Raw genomic sequence first — 21,920 nt, 5'->3', positions numbered from 1 at the left:
TGGGGACCATCATGGAGCCTGGGGCTCTGTCCCGAGCCTGTGCAGTGGAAGGACAGTTCTCAAAACAACAAAGACTGTGTGTCCACCTGTCTTGCAGCCATGGGACAAGTGGGATGCATGTGCCTTGAACACAGAAAGCTCTGGGTTTGAGCCCCATTGGCACAAGAACAATGCAGAACAAAGTATGGGGGTAACTACCAGGAAGGAGGAGGGGCCCTATTTGCCCTTTCATTTCCTGCTGGCTGGGATGCAGGTTCAATGGCTTGAGCTCAAGCAGCCTCCTTGGGCTAGGCATGAGGTGCAGCCTGAGAGCAAAGCCCTGGGTTTGTGGGTGTCCATTGACGTCACAAAGCCCCTGCCGCCCGCCGGCCTGGGGACCCTGCAAGGTGGCCTCTGGGCTTCTTTCTGCACCAGGGAACAACTTCTGCCTTTCTAAGCGGGATCTGCGCTCGCTGCTGAGTCACTGGGTCACTGGGTGCTCCGTCACCCTGGCCACCCTGGAGAAGGGGCGATCCCCGCGGAGCCCATGGAGCGCCATTCTCACAAGCTGTCACTCAAGTCCACGAGGAACAGTTGCCAAGGCAAGCAGGGGCTGGCCGGGCTGCGCAGACATTTCCCAAGGGGACACTGCCATAGGCCTGACCATGGGGCTGGACACCCCGGAGGACTCAGCGCTGTGGCGGCGGCTGTCAGACCTGCACCAGGCTCCCAGCCACTGACCCCCCAAGGCTCTGCCAGGTGCTGTCCCTGCTTCCTTCTGGATACCCTCCTGTCCTCTCCCGGTTCCCTCCTGGCCATGGGTGGGGACTGACCTCCAGCTGTGAGAACCCCACCCTCCCCGGGTCCCCACGCCCATCCCAGCCACACCTGCCACTGGGGCTCACGAGGCCCATGCTGCCCTCCACGTCCTGACCTGAGAGCCACGGTGGCATCTCACAACCTCCCCTCTTGGTACAAAGAGGACTGCAATTCCCTGGCCGAGCTGGACGCTGAGAGTTTGGTCCAAAGAGAGCAGAGACAGCAGCCAGAGAGACGTCTGTCCCCAGCCATGGCAGACACGTGCCCAGCAGCCACCTGCGCCCCTGCAAGGGCCTCAAGTCCACTCCGCGAAAGAGGAGTCAAGAGCCCGGAGGCTCCCAGCACCCTGTCCACCAGGCCCTGTGCCCTGCCCAGGGTAGAGGCCGCCATGAACGAGAACCCCTGGGCGTGGCTAACCTCTGGCAGCATGTACCCCACCCTTCGTCAGAGACCCTCCATGGCCCCTGCGCCCTCACTGTCCGTTTCCCTTCTCCAGCAGTCACCACGCAAGGCTGAGGCTGACTGTTTGTACTAGAGTGTGACTGACTGCTTCCTTTGGAGGTGCCCGAGCTGCAATCAAAGGCCCTGAACAGAGGGCTTAGTGACAAAGGAATGAAGATAGGCGGACACCGCCCCCAGCAGATAGATCTAAGTCACACCTCTGGCTATCGGCAGGTGTCAAGACCAGGTCCAAAGTCCACGGGCCGTGCAGTCAGCAAAGGAGTGTTAGTCCTCACTCACACAACTGCTGGGAAAATGTCCTGCCCGAGAAGTGTTGTGGGCGAGGTGGAGGCAGCCACTGGAGCCCCTCCATCCCTGGTCCCTGGGAAGCCCACGGGTTCTTGTCCTTGAGGCCTAAATGGTCTGCCTTGCTCTGATTCCATCCCAGGAAGAAGCCCAGGGGGCCACACCTGCGTCCTGCTGGCCCCTCAGGTGGCTCTGCTCTTAGAGGTCCTGGAACCGAGTGTCCCCTACCTGCCCACTCGGGGGACAGGCTCTGGATGGTGGAGCAGAGCCATGCCTCCGTGTCTCTGTCACCCCCACCTGGCTTTTCTGAGGCCACCAAGCAGGACACAGTGTTGGCTTAGTGATCTCAGACCCCGGGATGCCCAAGTGGAGTGGCCTGGGGGCCACGCTGTAAACGTCTGCTTGCCCGATGCACAGTCCTCCCCCCGCCATCTTGGCTCTCTGACACCCTGAGGACAAACCCAAGTACAGTGAGTCACTGATCCACGCCCTCGGCCCGGAGGCCCTGCCTCAGATGTGTCCTCCACCTTGCCCGCCAGTGTCCCTGGCATGTCCCCTGCTGTAGAAGGGGCCTGGGTCTTCTTACCCCAGTGGCCCGGGAGGCCAGGCAGCCTACTCTAGGTGGCCCGGCTGGTAAAGGACAGGTCTGAGATGACCGCAGGACATCGGTCCCCAAAGTCTTGAGTCACCACCAGCATCAGCACCAACTTCCGAGGCCCCAGGCTGACTGCATCACGGTCCCAAGGCCCGGAGCAGGGCTGGGGCCCATGTGGCTGTGCTCACCGACGAGTGGTGTCCTTGGGGACCCCGTGCCATGTCTGGGCTGTCACCAGTGATAGACCCTCTGATGGACAGAGACCCACAACCTGCTACCCATCCTACAGAACACTAAATGGCCCCCAGGACAAAGCCACACAGTCTGGTCACCAGCAGGTCTGAGCGGCCCCATGCTTGTGGTTCCATCCTCAGAGGTCATGTGCCCCGGGCCTGTCCCTGCGTGTCCTCTCCCACACTGGCCAGGACACCCTCCAGTCGCCCCTGGCTCTCCCTTGCCCTGGGCAGGGGTCTGAGGGGCCGGCCAAGCATCCTGCCTGGACCAGGCTGGCAGCAAGCAATGCTCCCTTGTCCCCCACTCCCTGGAGACCCCACCCCATTCTTACTGGTCAGCAGGGTGTCCAGCAGTGCCTCCTCCATCAGGCTCGCCTTCCACACGCTTGGGTGGTGCCTGCTCCCCGGTGGCAGGCCCGGGTGCCAGGGTTCTGCCAGTTGGCTGTGGGAGACCCTGTCCTGGGGACCGTCAGGAGAGGTGACAGAGACCACACCCAGGCAGAGACGCGTTTGCCAAATGAGTCAGCTGGACAAGAGGGTTCAAAGCCAGGTGTCCCACGTGGGTTAATCATTACCACAGCGACACTTCCCTCTGTCCCAGCCAGACCCCGAGGTGGCCACCCCAGCCTGCTGATGTCTTGCCTTGGTCATGGGTGACCGTGACCAAGCTGCAGGTGGCCAGGGTCAGCTCCCAGGGGCTCCTGTGACCCCTGGCTCCTGTGGCTTCTGCTCTGAAGAGTGAGGGTGGTTGGAGCCCAGTGGCCCCTTCCATAACCTTCCTCACCCCTGGCCAGTGGCGGTCCACCCGGGTCCCCTGCCCCTTCCCTGAGTGCCAACTCTGTTCTCCACACTGTGCCAGGCACTCCACATCCGTCTCCCTCTCGCCAACACTGCAAACGCAGGGCTGTGCCCATCTGAGTCGTGGGCAATGGCGGCTGGACCCAGACAGGACGTCACCACAGGATGGTGGGGAGTGAGGAAGGAAAGAGGAGCAAATTCCTTTCCTCTTGGGGTCTCCATCCCCTCCATGGACACGGAGGGTCTGGCACCACCTGCTTTGGGGGCCACCATGAGGTTAAGCGTGGTGACACAGGGATTGGGCTGAGCACAGGGTTCCAGCTGCCTTTCATCTCACTGGGCCCGGTCTCAGAAGCCAAGGTCCCGGCTGGGAGGACGCTGGTGTCAGCTCTGGCTGGCTGACACCCAGGGAGGGTCACAGCCAAGGTCACAGGGCTGAACAGGGGTGTGACCCTGGTGGGTCTGAATCCTGGTGACGCGCCCCTTCGAGGGGTCCCTCCTGGAGCAGTCACGTTGCATAGGGACAGACAGGCCCCATGTGGCCCCACGGTCACTGCTGTTACCGATGCTTCCCCTGGTGACAGTGTACTGCCTATGCCACAGAGCTGTCCTGGTGGGAGGGGACTGGGGGCTCGGGGAGGCCCCCTTGTGTGGAGGGAGCTCTCGGGTGGACAGGCCGGCAGGGACGAAGGGCAGGACGAGGACCCGTGTGCTGTTGGCCTCTGCAGACATCACTGCAGGCTGGAAGAACTGGTTCTGCTTGGCCACTCAGCCACTGAAACCGGAAACCACCCTACACAGCCTCAGAGGCGCAGGGGAGGTAGACTGAGGCTGGCATGAGTGAGAGATGCAATGATGTAATTCATTCACTCGCTCACTTATTCACTCATCGCTCATTCACTCATTCACTCACTCACTCACCCACTCACTCACTCATTCACTCATCGCTCACTCACTCTCCCTTCCCGAGAGCCTGGCATGTTCCGGGAGGATCAGCGACAGGGCGAGACTGTTCCTGACAGCACACGGGGTCAGGGACAGAGGGACCGGTGAGGATCTCCCCTGGGGTTTGGGATAGGCGTGGGTCTGCATTCCTGCATGGGGACCCCGCACCCCACAGGGGCTGTGTGGACGTGCTGTGTGGCCAGCAGCCCTGGGTGGGGATTTTCCTGGCCGTGGTCAGCAGGGTCCCCAGCACCGATGGCAGCGCTGTGACACTTTGTTTAGCTTCTCGGATCCTAATGGGCTTAAACATTTACACTTGTCTTCTCGACATGATGGCTAGACCTCGTCCCCAGCGGTGCCAGCCGCTTCGCAAGTAGTGGGGACGGAAGGGGAGGAAGTGGCCCTAGGCTGGCCCCCACCAGAAGCCTCTGTGTTCACGCAGGCTGGGGAAAAAAACCCCGAGGCCCTAACCCAGGCTGCCCTGCTGCCGGGGGAGCCGGCCCTGGGGACGACCCCGTCCCCTCCCTGGCTTGCTGCCGTGGACTTAAACGGTGACAGGTGGTTGTGTCTGTGGGCCAGTGATGCTGCCCAGCTATGGAGGGACACGGGTGGGTGGGGACACAGCTGTGCACCGGTTTCCCCAGGCCTGCTATAAACAGCGACATTAATATTGCCTTATTTGGTCACGGAGCCCGGCCAGCCCTGGCCGAGGCCTCTGCCTTTGAGGAGCCATTAATTCTGCCTCCTCTTTGGCCAGGCAGAGGGGGGGCGGGCGTGGCCTCGGTGGCCCCCTGGGGCTGCAGGATCCCCGTGTGCGTGGAGCCCCTGGGTGCTGCACGGATGGGCGTTTGGTGCGGGTTTCGCACGTGCAGCTGGGTGCCACCTGCATGGGGAAGTCCCGTCCCCGAGACCCTGGTCCCAGGAGGGTTTGTCAAGACGCATCAGGCACTGTGTCTGGGTGGCACAGGACTGGGGACGGTAGGCATCCCTGGAGTCCCGTGGTGTCCACAGGGACACTCAGCTCAGGGCTTGGGCCTGGCCTTGTGTCCTGTGCCCTAGAGTGGGCAGTTCAGAGCAGAGGACGGTGGGCTTCGATGGGGGATTCGAACCCGGAGCCTGGGGACGGGGGAGGAGAGCAGCCAGCTGCCCAGGAGCCCACCACAGAGGCCCTGTGACCCCCAAAGAACCAGGACAGGGACCTCCTCATGCCCCCTCTGTGGGAGGCTGACCTCTGGGGAAAAGGGCTGTGGAGCGGCTCAAGTGGTAGAGCACCTGCCTAGCAAGTGCGAGGCCCTGAGTTCAAATCCTAGGACCGCAAATGCCGAGGGCGTCCCTTCTCTCAGCAGGTGGGGCTGACCGGGGCTTGGGGGTGCCTCCATGGGGTGGACCCCGTGTGTCACAGGGCACGAAGAAGCCCAAAGGAGCCATGCGAGGCTCGTGGGTGGTCGGGACAGGGCCGGAGCGCAGGGCACTGAGTGGTGGGGACGGCAGCAGAGCTGGGCCTCCACCACCAGCCCCGGGCTCTGAGCCTCGGTTTCCTTGTCTGTGGGACGGGCTGCTCAGAACCTGCCCTGAGCACAAGACGACCCGAGAGGGGACAGCGGTGCCTAGCACGTGCTCAGTGGTAAGTTGCTATTGTTGGATGAATTAATTAATTGATGAAATGGGGACTGTCATCCCAGCTTTCCAAAATGTCATGATTATTATTCACCTGCAGTGTGTGAGGATGGTCATGAGAAAGCCATGTCCAGGAAGCATCCAAGGAAAGGGGCGTGATGTTTTTTCCCTTTCTGGTTGGGATAGGGCTGTGATGGCTGGAGCAAGAACAACTATTTTAGACCACGAATTGGCTTTGGCCATGGAGGCCTCACACCACAGAGCAGCAAAATATAAGAAGCCTGGGTCTCAGAAACTGGGGCATACTTGTCCTTGTCTGTATATCCTGGGATTTTTTTTAATGGAAAAGAAACAAACTTCCATTTTGCTTAAAATAGTGCACGGAAGTCCTTTGTGCACTATAAAGAACCCTACAGAGAGAGAGAAAGTCTGCAGATCCGGGATCCAGGGTTGGGGGCAGCTTGAATCTCTATGGCTTCCGTTTGAAATGGATCTAACCTCAGTTATTATCCAGCACCCTCCTCCTCCCCTGCGGTCACCCTCCAAGAGCCCCCTTCTGTCATTCAGCATCCCCCCTGCTGTGAGTACCACCCTGTCCCTACACCGGACCCAGAACCAGGGACCAAGGGGATGCTGGAGAACGCTGATGTCAGTTCTTGCCCAGTGTGAACTGCACCGGGCAACGTCCCCAGCTTGGTCATAGTGGGGACGTTCCAGAGCTGAGCACCAGGGGCTCCCCTTCCATGGCCGGGGTCAGGGCCCTCTTGTGGGGTCAGGACCCTCTTGGCAGTGAGGCCTCCTGGCGACCCACAGGCGAGGAGGGGAAGAAGTCGCGTGGCCGTGGGGTGGCCGAAGGGAGGCTCGGGGCGCTGGCCGGGGCTGTCCTGGCTTTAGCACTGCAAGTCCCCATCTTGGTGCTGGGCAGGGTGGGAGGACAGTCCCCAGGACACAGTGGAGCACGACCACCGCCTGGGGTCACCGTGACAGCAAACCAGGCGGCCAAAGGCCTGGCAACCAGCCTGCTCGGGTTCTGCGCGGCACAAGTTCAGAGTCAAGGTGTTGGTGGGTCAGATCGGCAGCCCCTCATGGGGTCTGGGTCAGCGCCTGGTGACCTCAGCCTGCCTGGTCTTGGCCTTCGCAGCTGTGGAAAGGGCGAGAGGCTGCACGGCATGAAGACCTGGGTTGTGGACATTGCCACCACCAGCTGGACAGGAAGCCACTGAGCGCCAGTGGCCATGGCCAGGCTGTGGCCAGAGGAGCCCAGGGCTCCGGTGACCCTGCCCAGCGCAGAGGCCTTGCGGGGTGTCTGGGCCTGGTTCCCCCCCCCAAGACTCCTGTGCCCTGAAATCTGAGGGGCCCGAGCCTGGCCCTGGCTGGACCCGAGTGAAGCGAGGGCATTGAGTTTCCAGAAATGTCTCTCTGGAGACTTTAAAATCCCAGTCACTGGGCCGCTCCCTTGCAGAAAGCCCCGTAATTGGAGGAGGCCGTTCTCCCTCCTCCCCTTCAACTCCATCGGCTCCTCTGGCTTTGTCGGCTGGGGCCGCCCACGGGCTCTTTTGTTTGGGTGCAGAGATAGGATCGAGGCCAGGGGAGGCCGCTGGGCCCCGCTTCCTGGGCAAACGCACGAGGCCTTATTTGGGATTATTGAGGTCTTGAGATTTTTATGGGCACTCAGCTCGTGCTCTGAGCACCACATCTGAGCTTGGGTCTCGGCTGTGGAGGCCAATGGGGAAGGACCTGGTCCCAGCTGCAGCTCTGTGTGGCCTGGGCCAGGGACAGAACCTCTCTGAACCTCCAGGCAGCCCTGGTGCAGAAGGAGGTGAGATGCGGAGGGGAGAGGCCTGCAGTCGGAGGCTCAGGCGGCAGGCGGAGGACAGAGAACCAAGGCTCATTGAGCCCTCACTGTGGGCTGGAACTGAGCCTGGCATTTCAGCTGCTCAGCGGTCACAGCAGCCCTTTTTAGCAGATGAAGAAAATGGGGCTCAGAGAGTTTGAGTAACTCACTTGACGGCACACAGCCTGTAAGGTGTGCTGCCTAGTGGGGGCAGAGCTGGTCCTACCCACCTCCTTTCCCCTTTGACTATGTGATGGTCTTTCTAGAAAATGGTGTGAGCCAGGCTTTTCAGACATCTCCTTTGGGGAAAGTAAAAGGTCACAGCCATTTTACTGTGAATGCCATTGGCATTCCTGGACAAGTGTGACCTTCAAAGCTTGTACACGGAGTCTACAGCAGCACCACTCACAATGGCCCAGATGCCCGTCAGCTGACGAACAGGTAACAAAACGTGTGTCCACACCGTGGAATATTATTCAGCCAGGAAAGTGAATGGAATACAGCTATCCACTCCAACATGGACGAACCTCAAAGACACTGTGTTGAGTGAAATCAGTCGGGTGCACAGTACCTCATGCTGCCTGATTTCGTTTCTGTAGAGTGAAATTAGGGGCTGGTGGAGTGGCTCAAATGACAGAGCACCTGCCTAGCAAGCATGAGGCAGGCCCTCTACTCAAGCCCCTACTTGAGTACTGAAAAAAAAAAAAAGTGAAATCAGAAAGTAGATGATTGGAGGGGAGTGAGTGCCAATGGGATGGGGCTCCTTTGGGGGTGACAGCCATGGTTAGATGGTGTGGTGGATTCACAGCGTTGATTAAGCCAAGTATCACTGAACTGCACTTTAAAATGGGGAGCCGGTTAAATTTTATGTTATGTGAATTTCACACAGTTTTAATAATCACTTTGAGGCGGGGAAACTGAGTCCTGCCCTCACCCCCAGATCTGGGATGTAATGTCCTGCAGACCTGTGTTTTCCTTGAACTCCTGATCAGGTGTCTCTGGAGGCACAGGGAGGGCCTCACAGGCACCGTCTGTCTGTCTCTCTGTCAGGCAGAGCTTGCCGGCCCTGGAGGCCTCATCGCCCGGGTCTCTGGGAAAATGCAGGTAGCCTGGGGACACCTGGAGAGTGCCAGGATGGAGGCCAGGGGGTGCCCATCTGGATCCTCCCAGGTGTGCCCTGCTAAAGGTGTGAGTGCCACCTGAGACTCAGGCCCAGGGGCACTGCCCTTGCTTCCTGGTTTTCCCTGAGGTCACCCCCTCTGGTGGGCTCTGACCTCTCTGTCCAGCTGTGGGTGGGCCGTGACCCCGGAAGTCTTGAGCCATGTGGTAGGTGCAGGGTGGCTGTGTGACAGGGCTTGCCCAGTCTGACACAGCTGGGAGTTTGGCTGGGGCCCCTGGTGTCACACTTGGGACTGCAGGGGGATGGTGGCGCTGGCCTTGGGGGGAGATTCCCAATGGTCCCCCTTGGCCTGACAGCGGAGCCGTGAGCTCCCGAGATGTGACACCCACTGCCTTTGCGAGTGTGGTTAGGTTTAGGTTTCGGACCTGGCAGTGGAGGGCGGACAGACTCGGACCCTGGTCAGCTCTCCTGCAGCCATGCAGGGCCTGTGCCTGTGACAGGAAGGGCTGGGTCCTGGGCGGCCCTGATGGAGAGAGCAGTGGACAGGGTGGTGGTCACTGCCTTTCTCAGGTGACCTTGAGGGCCTCGCCTCCTTGCCGTCACTTTGGGCGTAGAGTTCCGTCTAGACCGGGGTGTGACTCCTTCTCAACACCTGCAGCTTTGTGACCTTGAGCCAGACCCTTGTCCTGTACGGGGAGACTGAGGCTCCCCCACCAGGATGCTGCAGGACGGAGCCCTGCAGGTTTCTCCGTCAGGTCCCTCTGCACCCCAGAGTGGTGGAGCTGGCCTCATGCAGGACACATCTGTCACCTGGTGACAGCCCTGCCTGCAGCCCTCCCACTCTCGGCTGTGACATCGGTGTCCAGGCATGCGTCCTGCCCCAGCCTTCAGCCTCCTCTCGGGCAGCTCATGCTTCATGGCCGAAAGGATAAATAAATGTTTAAGTCGCACTCAGGCTGCCGAGCACGGGTCCACAAGCTGTACGCTGGTGCTGCACAATGGATTTGACTTCTCCCTGTTAAAAATGGGGTGTGAAGGAGGCCGAGGGGGGACCTGGCAGCTCCCACATTGCCTTGGTGGGGGGCATTGGCCTCACCTGGCCTGACCTGAGTGCCCGGGCCTTGAGGACAGCCCAGCCCCCCCCCCACACCACCCCGGCCAAGCCCCGCCCCTGCCAGACCCTGCCCCGACAAACCCCCACCCACGCAAGTCCCGCCCCTGCAAGCCCCACCTTGCAAAAGCCCCGCTCCTGCCAAGCCCCCGCCCCCCCCTCTCCGCCAGGCCCCACCCCTACCAAGCACCGCCTCCTGCCAAAGCCCCCGCCCCTGCACAGCCCTGTCCCGACAAAGCCCCGCCCCCTGTGAAAAGCCTCCGCCCCTGCCAAAGCCCCTCCCCTGCCAAGCCCCGCCCCACTCACAGGGAAGACTTGAGGTTTCCTATGCCAGGGCGACAGAACTGTGGACTCTGAGTCTCTCTGTCTGTCTGTCTGTCTGTCTCTCTCTCTGTCTCTGTCTCTGACTCTGTCTCTGTATGTTCCTGTCTTTCTCTGTGTGACTCTCTTTCTCTCTGGCTTTTTTTGTCTCTCTCTCTATGTCTGTCTCTCTGTCTCCCTCTGTACATCTCTGACTCTCTGTCCTCTCACCTGTCCTTGTTTTGGCATACCTGGTTTTTTTCTTTCTTTCTTTTTCCTGCGGTACTGGGACTTGAACTCAGGGCCTTCACCTACAGCCACTCCACCAGCCTTAATTTTGTGACAGCTTTTTCGAGATAGGGTCTCGAGCTATTTGCCAGGGCTGGCTTCAGACCGCAATCCTCCTGATCTCTGCCTCCTGGGTAGCTAGAATTACAGGTGTGAGCCACCGGTGCCCGGCCATCCTGCTAACTCTGGAAGGCTTCAGCCCAGCGTCATGGAGGGCACAGGTGTCAGAGCCATGCATAGCTCAGGTTTTGTTTGTTTTTTGACAAGAGGTAGAAACCTGAAAGCAGGTGAGGGTGGAGGGCCAGCCTGACCCTGTGGGGTGGTGGGGCGGGGAAAAACCAGCCTCAGGGAAGGGGAGGCCACAGGTGCGCATGAGGAGGATGAGGAGGTAGGGGAGACTGCAGGTGGCCTGGGTCTTGTGTTGCTAATGTCCTGCCATCTGGCCAGAGAACAGGACCCTCACAGCAAGCAGACAGGGGTCCTGAGAGCAGATTCCAGGTGGTCCCTGGCCAGTGCTCGCTCTAGTCTTGTGACAGACTCCCCCTCTACAGCCCTAGAGAACAGTTGCGTGGCACCAGCTCCTCTGTGCGTGCCCTTCTGATCCTGGCCTTCTGACTTGGTCCCTCTTAGCGTTTGGGCTGGGAGCCTGTCCCTGAACCCCGTCCAGCTTAGGTGCGGTCTGGGATTCTCTGCTGGCAGCCCTTTCCACCCACAGATATTAAACACTGGGTGGCACCCAACCAGGCATGTGACCCTCCTGCTGTGAGCTGCCACAGGGCCAGGGTGGGCAGTGCCATGCTGATGGCTTGTCAATGGGGAGCCTGTTTTCAGGAACACTCTTTCTCAGCAGTTGACATAAGGTGGATGCCTCAGCCTGATCATCAGGAATCAGCTTCATGGGACAAGGACAGGCTGTCATCTTCCACCCAGTCGTGTGCAAAGAAGATCATCTCCCTGCCACCCTGTGCTGCCCCAGCTGGCCCCTCCCTGGGTTCCCACCTCCAGCAATGCCACCCCCCAACCCCGGGAGCAATGAGCTAAGTGCTGACATGTGGAAGCAGGAAGGCTGTCTAGGACCTGAGACAAGACCTGGAGAGTTGTTGAGGGTCCTCTGGGACAGGGCCCAGGCCCTTCAGGGACAAGGAACAGGCCTCTGTGGAGCTGAGTGGGACTGTCCAGCCCTTGCAGTTTCGTGCGTTCTCACAGCCCTAGCTTCCGGCTGCCTGGTCAGTGGCTGTTATTGGCTCCCTCCTGGGGCTACTCTGTCCCCTGCAGCTGAGGGGGAGGCGTGGGAAACAAGGGTGGCCACCACCTCCCTTGTTGACTTCCACATGGGAGGCAGAAGAGCACTGGCAGAGCTGTCACCGTGCAGGGGAGTGGTTCCCACTCTTTCCTGTGTCCATGCGCTATTCCGAGGTGTCCTGGCTTAGAGCTCAGTATGAACCCCACTGCCTCAGGCCTCTGTGTCCAGGACCCACTTCTCTCTGCCTCCACAGGGTTCCAGCCATGCTGGAACTTGCAGGGCCTGTGTGGCCAGCACCTTTCTCTGGGGCAGGTCCTGCCCATATCCCAAAACTGAATCTCTGATCCCCGCTCCACCATCCAGCTCCGGGACTGTGGTCTCAGCAGGTGCAGACTGGAAACCGTCTGCCCTCCCTCCCTCCACAGCTGGGTACAGGGACAGGCCTTGCCCAGGCCGAGACCACGCTTCCTTTTTCCACCAGACTGTCCTGTAGGCCCACCTGTGCCTGGTTCCCGTTGGCTGCTAGCAGTGGACATTTGTAGAGCTGGACGTTATGGTCATGATGGGTGCTTGCTCCCTCCTTCCTAGACTGAGGTCAATCAACCATCCCAGGGGACGGGTGGGCTGCCCAGAGTGTGGCTGGAGACATCATTGGTTACCATAGGTGGTGGGGTGCTACAGGTATCTAGTGAGGAGAGGCCAGGACAGCCCCCACAACTCAGAAGTGCTGCCCCCAAAGAGAAGTGGCCGGCCTGGCCTCCTGGAGGGTTGGCCCTGGAGACTCTGGCCTCACTTTGGCCCTTCCGCTGTTTTCCATCTTTAATGGAGATTGTGAGTTCTGGGAACACCCAGGAGAGTGAGAACAGAAACATGACAGGAAGGACTCATGTCGCTGCTGACACAGCTGAACACAGAGCCAGGTGGTCCTGCTCACACGGGGTGAATCTGGCCAAGGGCGCTCCGGGCAAGAGGGCACAGCACATGTCTTACAGAGGGAAAGCTGTGTCCAGAGCCACGGAAGGGCAATGGCTGGTCCCATGAGCACCCTGGCCCCAGCTCAGTTTCCTCGGGCCTCATCGCTGCACTATCTTCCGGCAAGAAAGCCGAGGACAAAAAGCTTTAAACAGAAGAAGCAGTGAACCCTGGGGTCACAGCCTGGCGACTCCGAGAAGAGACATGAAAGGGAGCAACTCATTGCTGCTCTTGGCTGGATGCACAGCCTGGGCGGCTGCACTGATGAGCCCTGGAGTCTGTCCAGCCCAGCCCCCCAGGACTGAGGGGCCCGTGCTCACAGCACAGGGACAGTACAAGGAGACAGTCCAGTTCTTTCTCCAAGACCCTGCAGCTGCACTTGACCCTCTGGGGTCCCAGAAGGGCCAGAGACTCCTGGGCAAGGGTCTGGGCAAGACGTCTGTCCGTTCTCTGAGCTGTGAAGCCACAAAGCCGCTCTGCAGACTTGGCAATGGGGCCTCCGGCTGGGACAGTTGCCTAGCAACTGCTGAGGTACCCGGGGACACTGCTGCGAAGTTGCCAAGTTGTTTACGTTGAACCATGTGGCCTTTGAGAACGAGGCCAGGATGACAGTTTTTGGGAACTTCCAAAGGTCTGGCCTGGGGCAGGGGCCTGAACCCAGAGAGGCTGACCGGTGGGCAGCACCACAGGGCCTGCTGGTCAGGAGGATCTGAGTTTCCCTGCAGTTTCTAGAATGCTCTGAGGTGAAGTTCAGCCATGGACGAACTCAGGCTTCAGCACCACTCCACTGGGAACTGAGTGTGTGCCGGGAGCCTCGGGTCAGGTGAGAAAAAGGAGCAAAACCTTCCAAAATATCTCAAGAATGGCCTGGCATCCAGTAGGCGCTCTTGTTGAAGGATAAGCGAATCAAGGCCCTGGAATGTAGTTGCTTCTACGGCTGCCCTGCCACCAGGGCTGTTTCTGAGAGATCTAAATAACGCCAAAAAGCACAGAAGAAAAGCAGTGGACACTGTGAGGCCATTGATCATCCCCATGTCACCGCTTACTTGGAAGTTTGCAAAAGGAGCCAGAACCGGTGGCCCACACCTGTAATCCTAGCTACTTGGGAGGCTGAGATTGGGAAGATGGAGGTTTAAGGCCAGTCTAGGCAAATAGTTCAAGAACCCATCTCCAAAATAACCAGAGTAAGATGGATGGAGGAGTGGCTCAAGTGGTAGAGTGCCTGCTTGGCCAAGTGTACAGCCCTGAGTTCAAACCCCAATCCCACCAAAATAAAAGGGGGGAGCGAGGAGACCAGGACAAAGGCCAGGTCTCATCCAGTCCAGGTGGGATTCCGGGGCCGCCCTCTCTCAGTGTGGCTGTGACCCCACCTCCTCACTGCTGGACGTTGTCACGTTGTTCTCAGATAGGCAGTGTCAGCTCTCAGAGGGCAAAAGGAACGAAAATGACCACAAAACAACTGAACAGAGAACCAGTGACAAGAGAAGGGGCTCCCTGGAGGCTGCCTGGCAGCAGACACAGAGAGGCCAATTAAAACCAAGAGAATTCTGTTTTGTACCAAAACGTAGTTAGATGTGAACAGGTGTGCCAGCACCACCATCAGACAAGTTCAGTGCCAGGCCCCCGGAAGCTTCTACCATGGGGGGCTGGAGGAGTCAGGGTCTGTGCAATCAAAATGACGATCTAGAGGACAAGCTAGTGTCACCGGCTATAAATAGTCCCGTGGCCTGTGACCAGAGACTCCCTAGAGGACCTCACAGGGAGGTCATTCATCATCACCCTATCCTTGGTGGGGAGAGGCACTGGGAGAAGACAGGTCAACACACGTGGTCTGTTCACACATGGGAGCACTACACAGCACAGATAATTAGCGAGGGTGTTAGGTCCAAACAAACCACCCAAAATGACAGGAGGGGGGACATACGGCTGATTTGGATCCATACACAGCTCAGAAGTTTGCGATCCAACTGTATGTCTATAAGAAGAGCCGCTGTAAGAAGTGTCACCTCAGCTGGGTGCTGGTGGCCCATGCTTGTCATCCTAGCTACTCAGGAGGCAGAGATCAGGAGGATCTCAGTTCGAAGCCAGCCTGGACGAATGGTTCTCAAGACCTTATCTGGAAAACCCTTCACATAAAGGGCTGGTGGAGTGACTCAAGTGCTAGAATACCTGCCTAGCAAGTGTGAGGCCCTGAGCTCAAAAATCTAGTACCACAAAAAAAAAAAAAGTCACCTCCAGGATGAACACTCAGTGACAGCTGGTGACCCTCAGAGCTCTGTCCTGCCTGGACTCAGGGGGCTCCCTGAGTGACCGGTGAGCAGAGGGTGTCACAGGCCCGAAGCTGGTGTGAACCATGAGCTACAAACGAGCCCTTGTCACTTAGGCCTCTGTGAGTCAGGTTGTTCTGTGTCAGTGACAGAACCTGGCCCTGGTTGGGTGGGGGGACTTTCTTTTTCTCTCTCTGATTTGGAAATGCTCTTATTCACTAAGAGAACCGGCCCTCAGAGTGGCTTGCATTTTATATGGTGGCTTACCTTTCACGCTGTCACTTTGCTGGCACATAAGCTTTTAAATGGTTGTCTTTTAAATTTCTGATATGTGAAATGGGTTGATCTTCCCACGGATTTTTTTTTTTTTCCATACATGGTGATGCCTGACGGCCCCCGAAGAAAACCCCTCTCTTTTTGGCAGTACGGTGGTTTGAACCCATGGCTTTGCACTCACTAGGCAGGCGCTCTACACTTGACTCCACCCCCAGCCCTTTCTGCTCTGGTTATTTTGGGTCTCACTTCTTTTGCCAGGCCAACCTGGACCACCATCCTATTCTATGCTCTCCCCTGTAGCTTAGGATGACAGGCACATGCCACAGCGCCCAGCTACTGGTTGAGATGGGGTCTCATGGACTTTTTGCCCTGGCTGGCTTGGAACCATGACCCTCTTGATCTCTGCTTCTCAAGTAGCTGGGATTACAGGCGTGAAATCCTATGCCTGGCTTCACTTTCTTGATGGTATTGTTTGCAGCACTAGAGCTTGCTGTTTTTATGAAGCAGGTCTGTGTTTTCTTCTGTTGCTCCTGCTTTTGCTGCTGTTTCTAAGAAGGCCACACCTAAACCAAGGTCATGAAGAATTACTCGTATTTTCTCATGGGAGTTTTGTGACTTCAGCTGTCATGTGAAAGGATTCCCCTTGTGTGGATGGCTGTGTGTGATTTGGGGAAGGGGCCCAACCTCATCCTTTAGGCTGTGGGGGCCAGCTGTCCTAGTGCCAGGTGTTGACAAGACCTCTCCCTCAGCAAGTGGGGTCAGAAAGGGCAGCCCCACGAGTGCAGTCCACGGACCCTGCATGGTCTGGACGTGTGCTTTCCAAGAGCTGGAGAGTCTTGCAGCCTGTGCTGGACACACCGCTCCCTGCCTCACACAGGGAGTGACCCTCTGTTCTGCCTGCATGAAGGTCAATGCGGCCAGCTCCACTGCTGACCTGTCCTCTGGGTGGCAGAGAACTGGGTCCCTCTTCTGCAGCACAAGAAGGGTGCCTGCTTTGGCTTCTGGAGGGACCCGATGGCCATGGGGGACCAAGGCCCACGACCGAATCACCTTGCTGTCTTTCCTCTATGTGAATAAAACATGGTCCCCTCCCATGCCTGGCTGTGTTTTCCTTGGTAACTGATACCAAGGGGCAGTAGTGACAAGGCAGGTGGGTAAGTGTCTATGACAGGCAGCAAGTGTCATTCACTCGACAAGTGGCCTTAGCACCTCCTCAAAACCAATTGTCTCTATGTCTGAGGGTGTGTCCTTGGCTGTGTGTCCCTGGCTATGTGTCCCTGGCTGTGTGTCCCTGGTTGTGTGTCCCTGGCTGTGTATTTACCCCACGGAGCACCACAGCCACAAGGCCTGAAGCTCAGTGACAGTTCAGAGGCAGGTATCAGAAAGGACAAGGTCCCCAACTTTTTCAAGGTCATTTTGGTTGTTCCAGGTCCTCATGAATCTTAGGATCAGCTTGGTGATTTCTGCAACAGCAACAAAAAACTCAGCTTAGATTCTGATAGACATTGCTTTGAAACAAGAAAAACAGCCAGGGCCAGTGGCTCACACCTGTAATCCCAGCTACTCAGGAGGCAGAGATCAGGAGGACTGCGGTTCAAAGCCAGTCCCCGACCAGCAAATAGTTCTGTTAAACCCTAACTCAAAAAAAACCTTCAAAAAAAAAGGGCTGGTGGAGTGGCTCAAGGTGTAGGTCCTGAGTTCAAACCCCAGTACTGCAAAAAAAAAAAAAAACAATTAACAGAGAAAACGAAAAGCATGTTAAACAGAGACGGCTTGGATTTGCATGGACAATGGTACCTTCCTCTCTGAGACCGATCATTAACGTCCTGTCTACAATGTTCTGAGGCTCTTCCACGCCAAGTTTGTCTCTTCTGTGTTAAATTTATCCCTGAATATTTTATTCTTTTTGCTCTTTTGCAAATGAGTTCTTTTTTTAACAAAAAAATTTTCTAATTATTTTTCAGTTGACAAATAAGATGGCCTGTCTTCACGGTGTAATTCGTGACGCAGTAAATACGTACACAGGTAGAGGAACAAATCAAGTGAGCTAACTGCATAATCTCCCATACTGGGCTTGTTTTCTTCATGTTATTTACTTTATTTTTTTTGGTGGGACTGGGGTTTGAACTCAGGCTTTATGCTTGCAAAGCAGGTGTTCTACTGCTTGAGCCACACCTCCAGTCCATTTTGGATGTTTTGGAGTTGGGAATCTTGAGAATTATTTGTCCAGGCTGGCCTTGACCTGAGATCCTCCTGATCTCTGCCTCCCAAGTAGCTGGGATTACAGGAGTGAGCCACCGGTGCCCGGCTTAATGTTATTTTTAGAATGTTCATTGCTACTGTAGAAAGCGAATGAATTTTTGTATATCAGTCTTGTTTCCAGCCACGCTGATAAACCCGTTTTTTAATTTGAATAGTTTTTTGGTGGATTCCTTTCAATTTTCTGTATTTAAGGTAATTCCATCTGTGAGTAGAAATGAGTTTCACTTCTTTAGTAATCTGCGTGCCTTTTATTTCTCTTCCTCACAGGAAGGCCATGGGAGCGCCTCCAGCGTAACGCTGACTGGAAGTGGTGAGCGATGTCTTGATTTTAACCCTGATGTCAGGTGGAAAGCCTCCTGCCTTTCCCCATACGAACGGTGTTTGCTGTGAGTTCTTCAAGGATACCTTCTATCAGGCGTGTTCTTCTATTCCTAGTTTGTTGAGTGCTTTTATAAAATCTTGAGCACATGCCACATTCCGGTAAGTGCTTTTTCTCCATCTCTCAAGTGGTTTACAGTGTTTTGTAACATTTTATTAAGATTTTCAATTAATATTCTCAAGAGTTTTAAATTTTTTACACTGTTCTATATTGAATTTGGATCAGTGTTGCACTAGTTCCTTCCCCACCTCCCCCTAGGACTTTTGAAACTCTTTTACTTTTTCTGGGCCCTGAAAGAACTTAAACGGTGTTGGATTTGTCTGTTCCCTCAAATTGTGAGAGGGTTCCCATGAGATCTCCCTGGCCTGGTGCCATTTGGCCAGGAGCACAGGACACATCTATTGAAGAACTGTATTATTTCTTAAGATAATTGGATCGTTCTTTTTTCTGTCTCGTCTGGGGTTAAATCTTGTAATTTATATTTCTTAGAATTCTTTTCATCCAAGTTTAGGGATTTTTTTTACAGAGAGGTGACAAGGCATTCTGGGATTATTTCCTGTCCAGGGTCTCCATTTGCATTTCCTCCTTGTGCACACGTGGGCACCTGTGTCCCTCCTTGTTTCTTGGCTATCTTACCTAGCCGACTGCATTTTTCCTTCTAGACACTCTGCTTGGCTGAATCTTTTTGGAGCTGCCCTGCAAGGCAGCTTCTTCCTGACCCTTTTCCTCCCCTTCCTCCCTCCACCCAGGTCAGGCGCACTGTGGCGGAAGGTTCTTCCACCTTCTCCCGTTCCCTCCCTCAGTAAAGCTCTTTGATGTCAGGTCTTTGCATCGGCTCTTGGTGATCCAAGCACTTCCTGAGTGTAAGTGTGGAAGATGGAGCGGGAGGTGGAGACCATGGAGACCACCAGCCTGGCTATGGCTGTGGTCTAGGAGCGGGGAAGGCAGCAGGTGGGAGGGGTGTGTGCTGGAGGAATGGCTTCCAGAGCTTTGGGGTTAAGTTTCATGACTTGCGTCACCTTAAACATCCCTTCCCAGAGTCATAGGGATCAGACGAAGCTCTAATACTACAGACAGGAAGACCTCTCAACTCAGTCTTCAACTGCCCATCAGATCTCAACACAATCTTGCACAAGAAAGAAAGAAATGGGGCTTGCATAGTGGCCTGAAAGGTCCAGAACCCACAGCTGGCCCCACTACCAACCCTGCTTGCAGAAGCTGGAGGCAGTGGTCAGCTGCTGAGGAAGCCAACAGAGGGTCCAACCAGCTCCAGTATGGCCTGGATGCAGGGTGCTGACCTGGGTGGGCTGTTGGCTGGCAACCCTCCTTCCCCCAAATACTAAGAGAAAAAAACAGCTCTTTTCAGATTTTGTCATTGTAGTTTGGCTGTCCTGCACGGTGTCTTTTTTGGAGTGGAAAGAGGAAATTTCAGAAATTTTAGTCACCTGCTCTTTGTGCTGCTTGACAGAGGAGGGACAAACAAGGGACCAAGTGGAGTTCTTCCTGTTCTCTGTCCCTCCACCTGCAACTCCAGCTTCACCTGTTCCCCCCAGGCTCCCCAAACTGTGCTCCGACCCTGAGCTCTGAGTGTACCCCCGTACCTCCCGTACCTCTGCGTTGTGCCGACAAGGAACAAGGCTGGTCTGAGATCTCATAGCAAGTCCAGGTGGGAACTCAGGTGTCCCTCCCCCTGCTCACCTTCCCAGCCAAGTGTGCAGGCCCAGGTCGATTCCCGGGAGGAACCACATGAAAGCACACAGAGAGTCTTGAACCCATGTACGCTTGTCCTGGAGGTTAAGGTTAAATTTTAGTGAACCTGGAGCCACAGCTCCAGTCCATTTTGCTCTGGTTTTTTGAAGATGGAGTCTTGCAAACTATTTCCTTGAGCTGGCCTCGAAACTTAATCCTCCTGATCTCAGCCTCCCAAGTAGCATGAGCCATTAGCACCTCGGCCAAATTCAAAAACCTTTTCATCATCTCAAAAGGAGACTGTACCTATGAAATAACCGTTTCCCCATTCCTTCTAATCTCAATCTCCGGCAACCACCTTTCAGCATTTCAGTCAATTACCTATTCTGGTCATCTTGTGAAAATGGAACCACGCACCATGAGGCCATCTGCACGTGGCTGCTGACATGCAGTACACTGCTTCGAGGGCCCCTGAGGCAGCAGCTCCTCGCCCCTCATTCCTCTCTTGCCTCCTCCCAGGTCCTGCCTCTCCTTTCTGTGGAGCAGGGAGCCACCAGGGCTGGCCCTAGCCAGGCACCCTTGCTGTCCTTGCAACTCAACTCTCTCCTGCAGCTGCCACTTTAGGTGACCTCCAGGACAGGAAGCCACACATGCATCTGGGACGTTGAGGACGGATGGAAGCAGTGAGCACACCCTGCAAGCAGCAGGCCGGGGCTCAGTTCTCCGCCTCCACCCCGCAGCCCGGGAAGGGCGGCATCTGTGAGTAATTTGTCTGTTATAAATAACTCCATTTCGACTTGTTTGAAAGCTGGGGAGGACGCCCCAGGCCCCCCTTATCTTCAATCAACTTCCTCTCGAAACAGGCCTGGGGTGTGCAGTGATGCTTGTCTAAGGTGGGGTGACCATCTTCTCACCAGACAGGGTACCTGGCCTTCAGCCAGTGCCCCAGTGCTGGTCCTGTTCCTGGGGAGTGAGAGGCTGAGGAATGGGCTGGATTCTTGATTCCAAATGTGGGGGCCGACAACATCCTCTTGTCTCAGGGGAGCCCCAAGTTGCATCCCTCACCTGGCCCCCCTTTCCTTCTAGAAGCCCACTGGTGTGGGAGGTCCTTAAACCCCAGTGTCTTGGGCCGGCAGGATGTCATAGCTGAATTTTGAGAGTCGTGGAAGTGGTGCCTGGGGACAGGTTGGAATTAGAGCCTAGCGCTGCCCTTCCTGGGACTTCGATGGGCCACAGGTTCCGGTCACTTGTGAGGCGTTGACCCTCCTCCAATCCCCGCCCTGCCGAGGGCAGAGGAAACCATTCATCATCCCGCGGGGATCTGGCTGCTGGCGTGTTTATGTGGAGGAAGGAAATGGACTCTTTTCATCTCCTGTGAGCGGCGTCTGGCCCGCCAGCCCTCCGAGCTGTCAGTGGGGACTCCAAGTCACGTGTCCCACGCACTTGGTAGCACCTGCTTTGTGTCTCTCTGTTCATCGCTCCCTGGGTGTCACACTTTATTGTGGCTTCCTCCTTTAGATAAATTTTTGTCGTAAATTTATTTCTTGTCGGAGCCAAGTTTAGCAATCTGTCCCAGCAACGTGGGCCGGCAAGGCTCTCTCCTCAGACCCAGGTTACAGAGCCCCTGGGCCATGGGGTGCTGGCCATGATGCCTGCTGGGATCTGGGAAGTCACCATCCTGCAGAGAGGGGACGATGCCATGTTTTCCAAATTTTCCAAGTTGGAGAACAGGAAGTTAAAAAAACCAAACCCACAGAGTGTGAATTCATGGAAGCAGACACGTGACCAGCAGCCGTGTGAGGCTGGATACTTTTGGGCGTTCAGCCAGGAGCACCCCTGACCTCTACAGCACAAAGTGACCCACACAAAGTGACCAGCAGAGATACCACGGGGTGAACAATGTCCATCCATTCCCATCCATCCGTCCATCCATCCATCTATCCACCCATCTTCCTTCCTTCCATCCATCCGTCCTTCCCCCATCCATCTGTTCATCTTCCTTCCATCCATCCATCCATCCATGCTTTCATCCATCCATCCATCCATCCATCCATCCATCTATCCACCCATCCATCCATCTACCAATCTTCCTTCCATCCATCCATGCATGCATCCATCTATCCTTGTTTCATCCTTCCATCCATCCATCTTCCTTCCATCCATGCATCCACGCATCCATGCATTCATCCATCCAGGACTTACTGTATACTTACTATATGCCAGGCTCTGTGAGGATGCTATGGGTCTGGTGATAACAAGGACAGACTTTGCCAGCAAGGATGCTGAAAGAATGGGAGGGTGACACTGAGGAGTTTCAGGTGTGACACATGAAGGGGAGGCAGGTGACAAAGAATTGTGCAAATCCTCCCTAAACTAGGCCATGGCAGCTGAGTGAAGGACAGAGCAACACTAGCAGAGCCAAGAGCAGGGAGGAGAGGGCCTTGGG

The 21,920-nt window shown here is 56.2% G+C and overlaps 1 protein-coding gene and 1 long non-coding RNA gene across 2 annotated transcripts in view; one reads left to right on the top strand and one right to left on the bottom strand.

Moving 5' to 3' along the window:
• Positions 1–2,841, bottom strand: part of Ano1 (anoctamin 1) — a 163,837-nt gene extending 160,996 nt beyond the window's left edge. Inside the window, exon 1 of the mRNA XM_074050812.1 lies at positions 2,706–2,841. Within this exon, the coding sequence (XP_073906913.1) occupies positions 2,706–2,739 (34 nt within the window). The 5' untranslated portion in view covers positions 2,740–2,841. The remainder of the gene's footprint in view (positions 1–2,705) is intronic.
• A 2,117-nt stretch (positions 2,842–4,958) lies between these two features.
• On the top strand, positions 4,959–18,634 carry LOC141422457 (uncharacterized). Its single transcript, XR_012447011.1, has 5 exons — positions 4,959–5,094; positions 5,680–5,740; positions 17,109–17,169; positions 17,674–17,886; positions 18,535–18,634. It is a non-coding gene; the product is annotated as an uncharacterized lncRNA (long non-coding RNA).
• Positions 18,635–21,920: the final 3,286 nt, after the last annotated feature.

Source organism: Castor canadensis, chromosome 1 (genome assembly GCF_047511655.1).
Source record: "Castor canadensis chromosome 1, mCasCan1.hap1v2, whole genome shotgun sequence".
Classification (NCBI taxonomy): Eukaryota; Metazoa; Chordata; class Mammalia; order Rodentia; family Castoridae; genus Castor; species Castor canadensis.
Note: the sequence above shows the minus strand (reverse complement) of the source record. Positions and strands in the feature narration are given on the sequence as shown.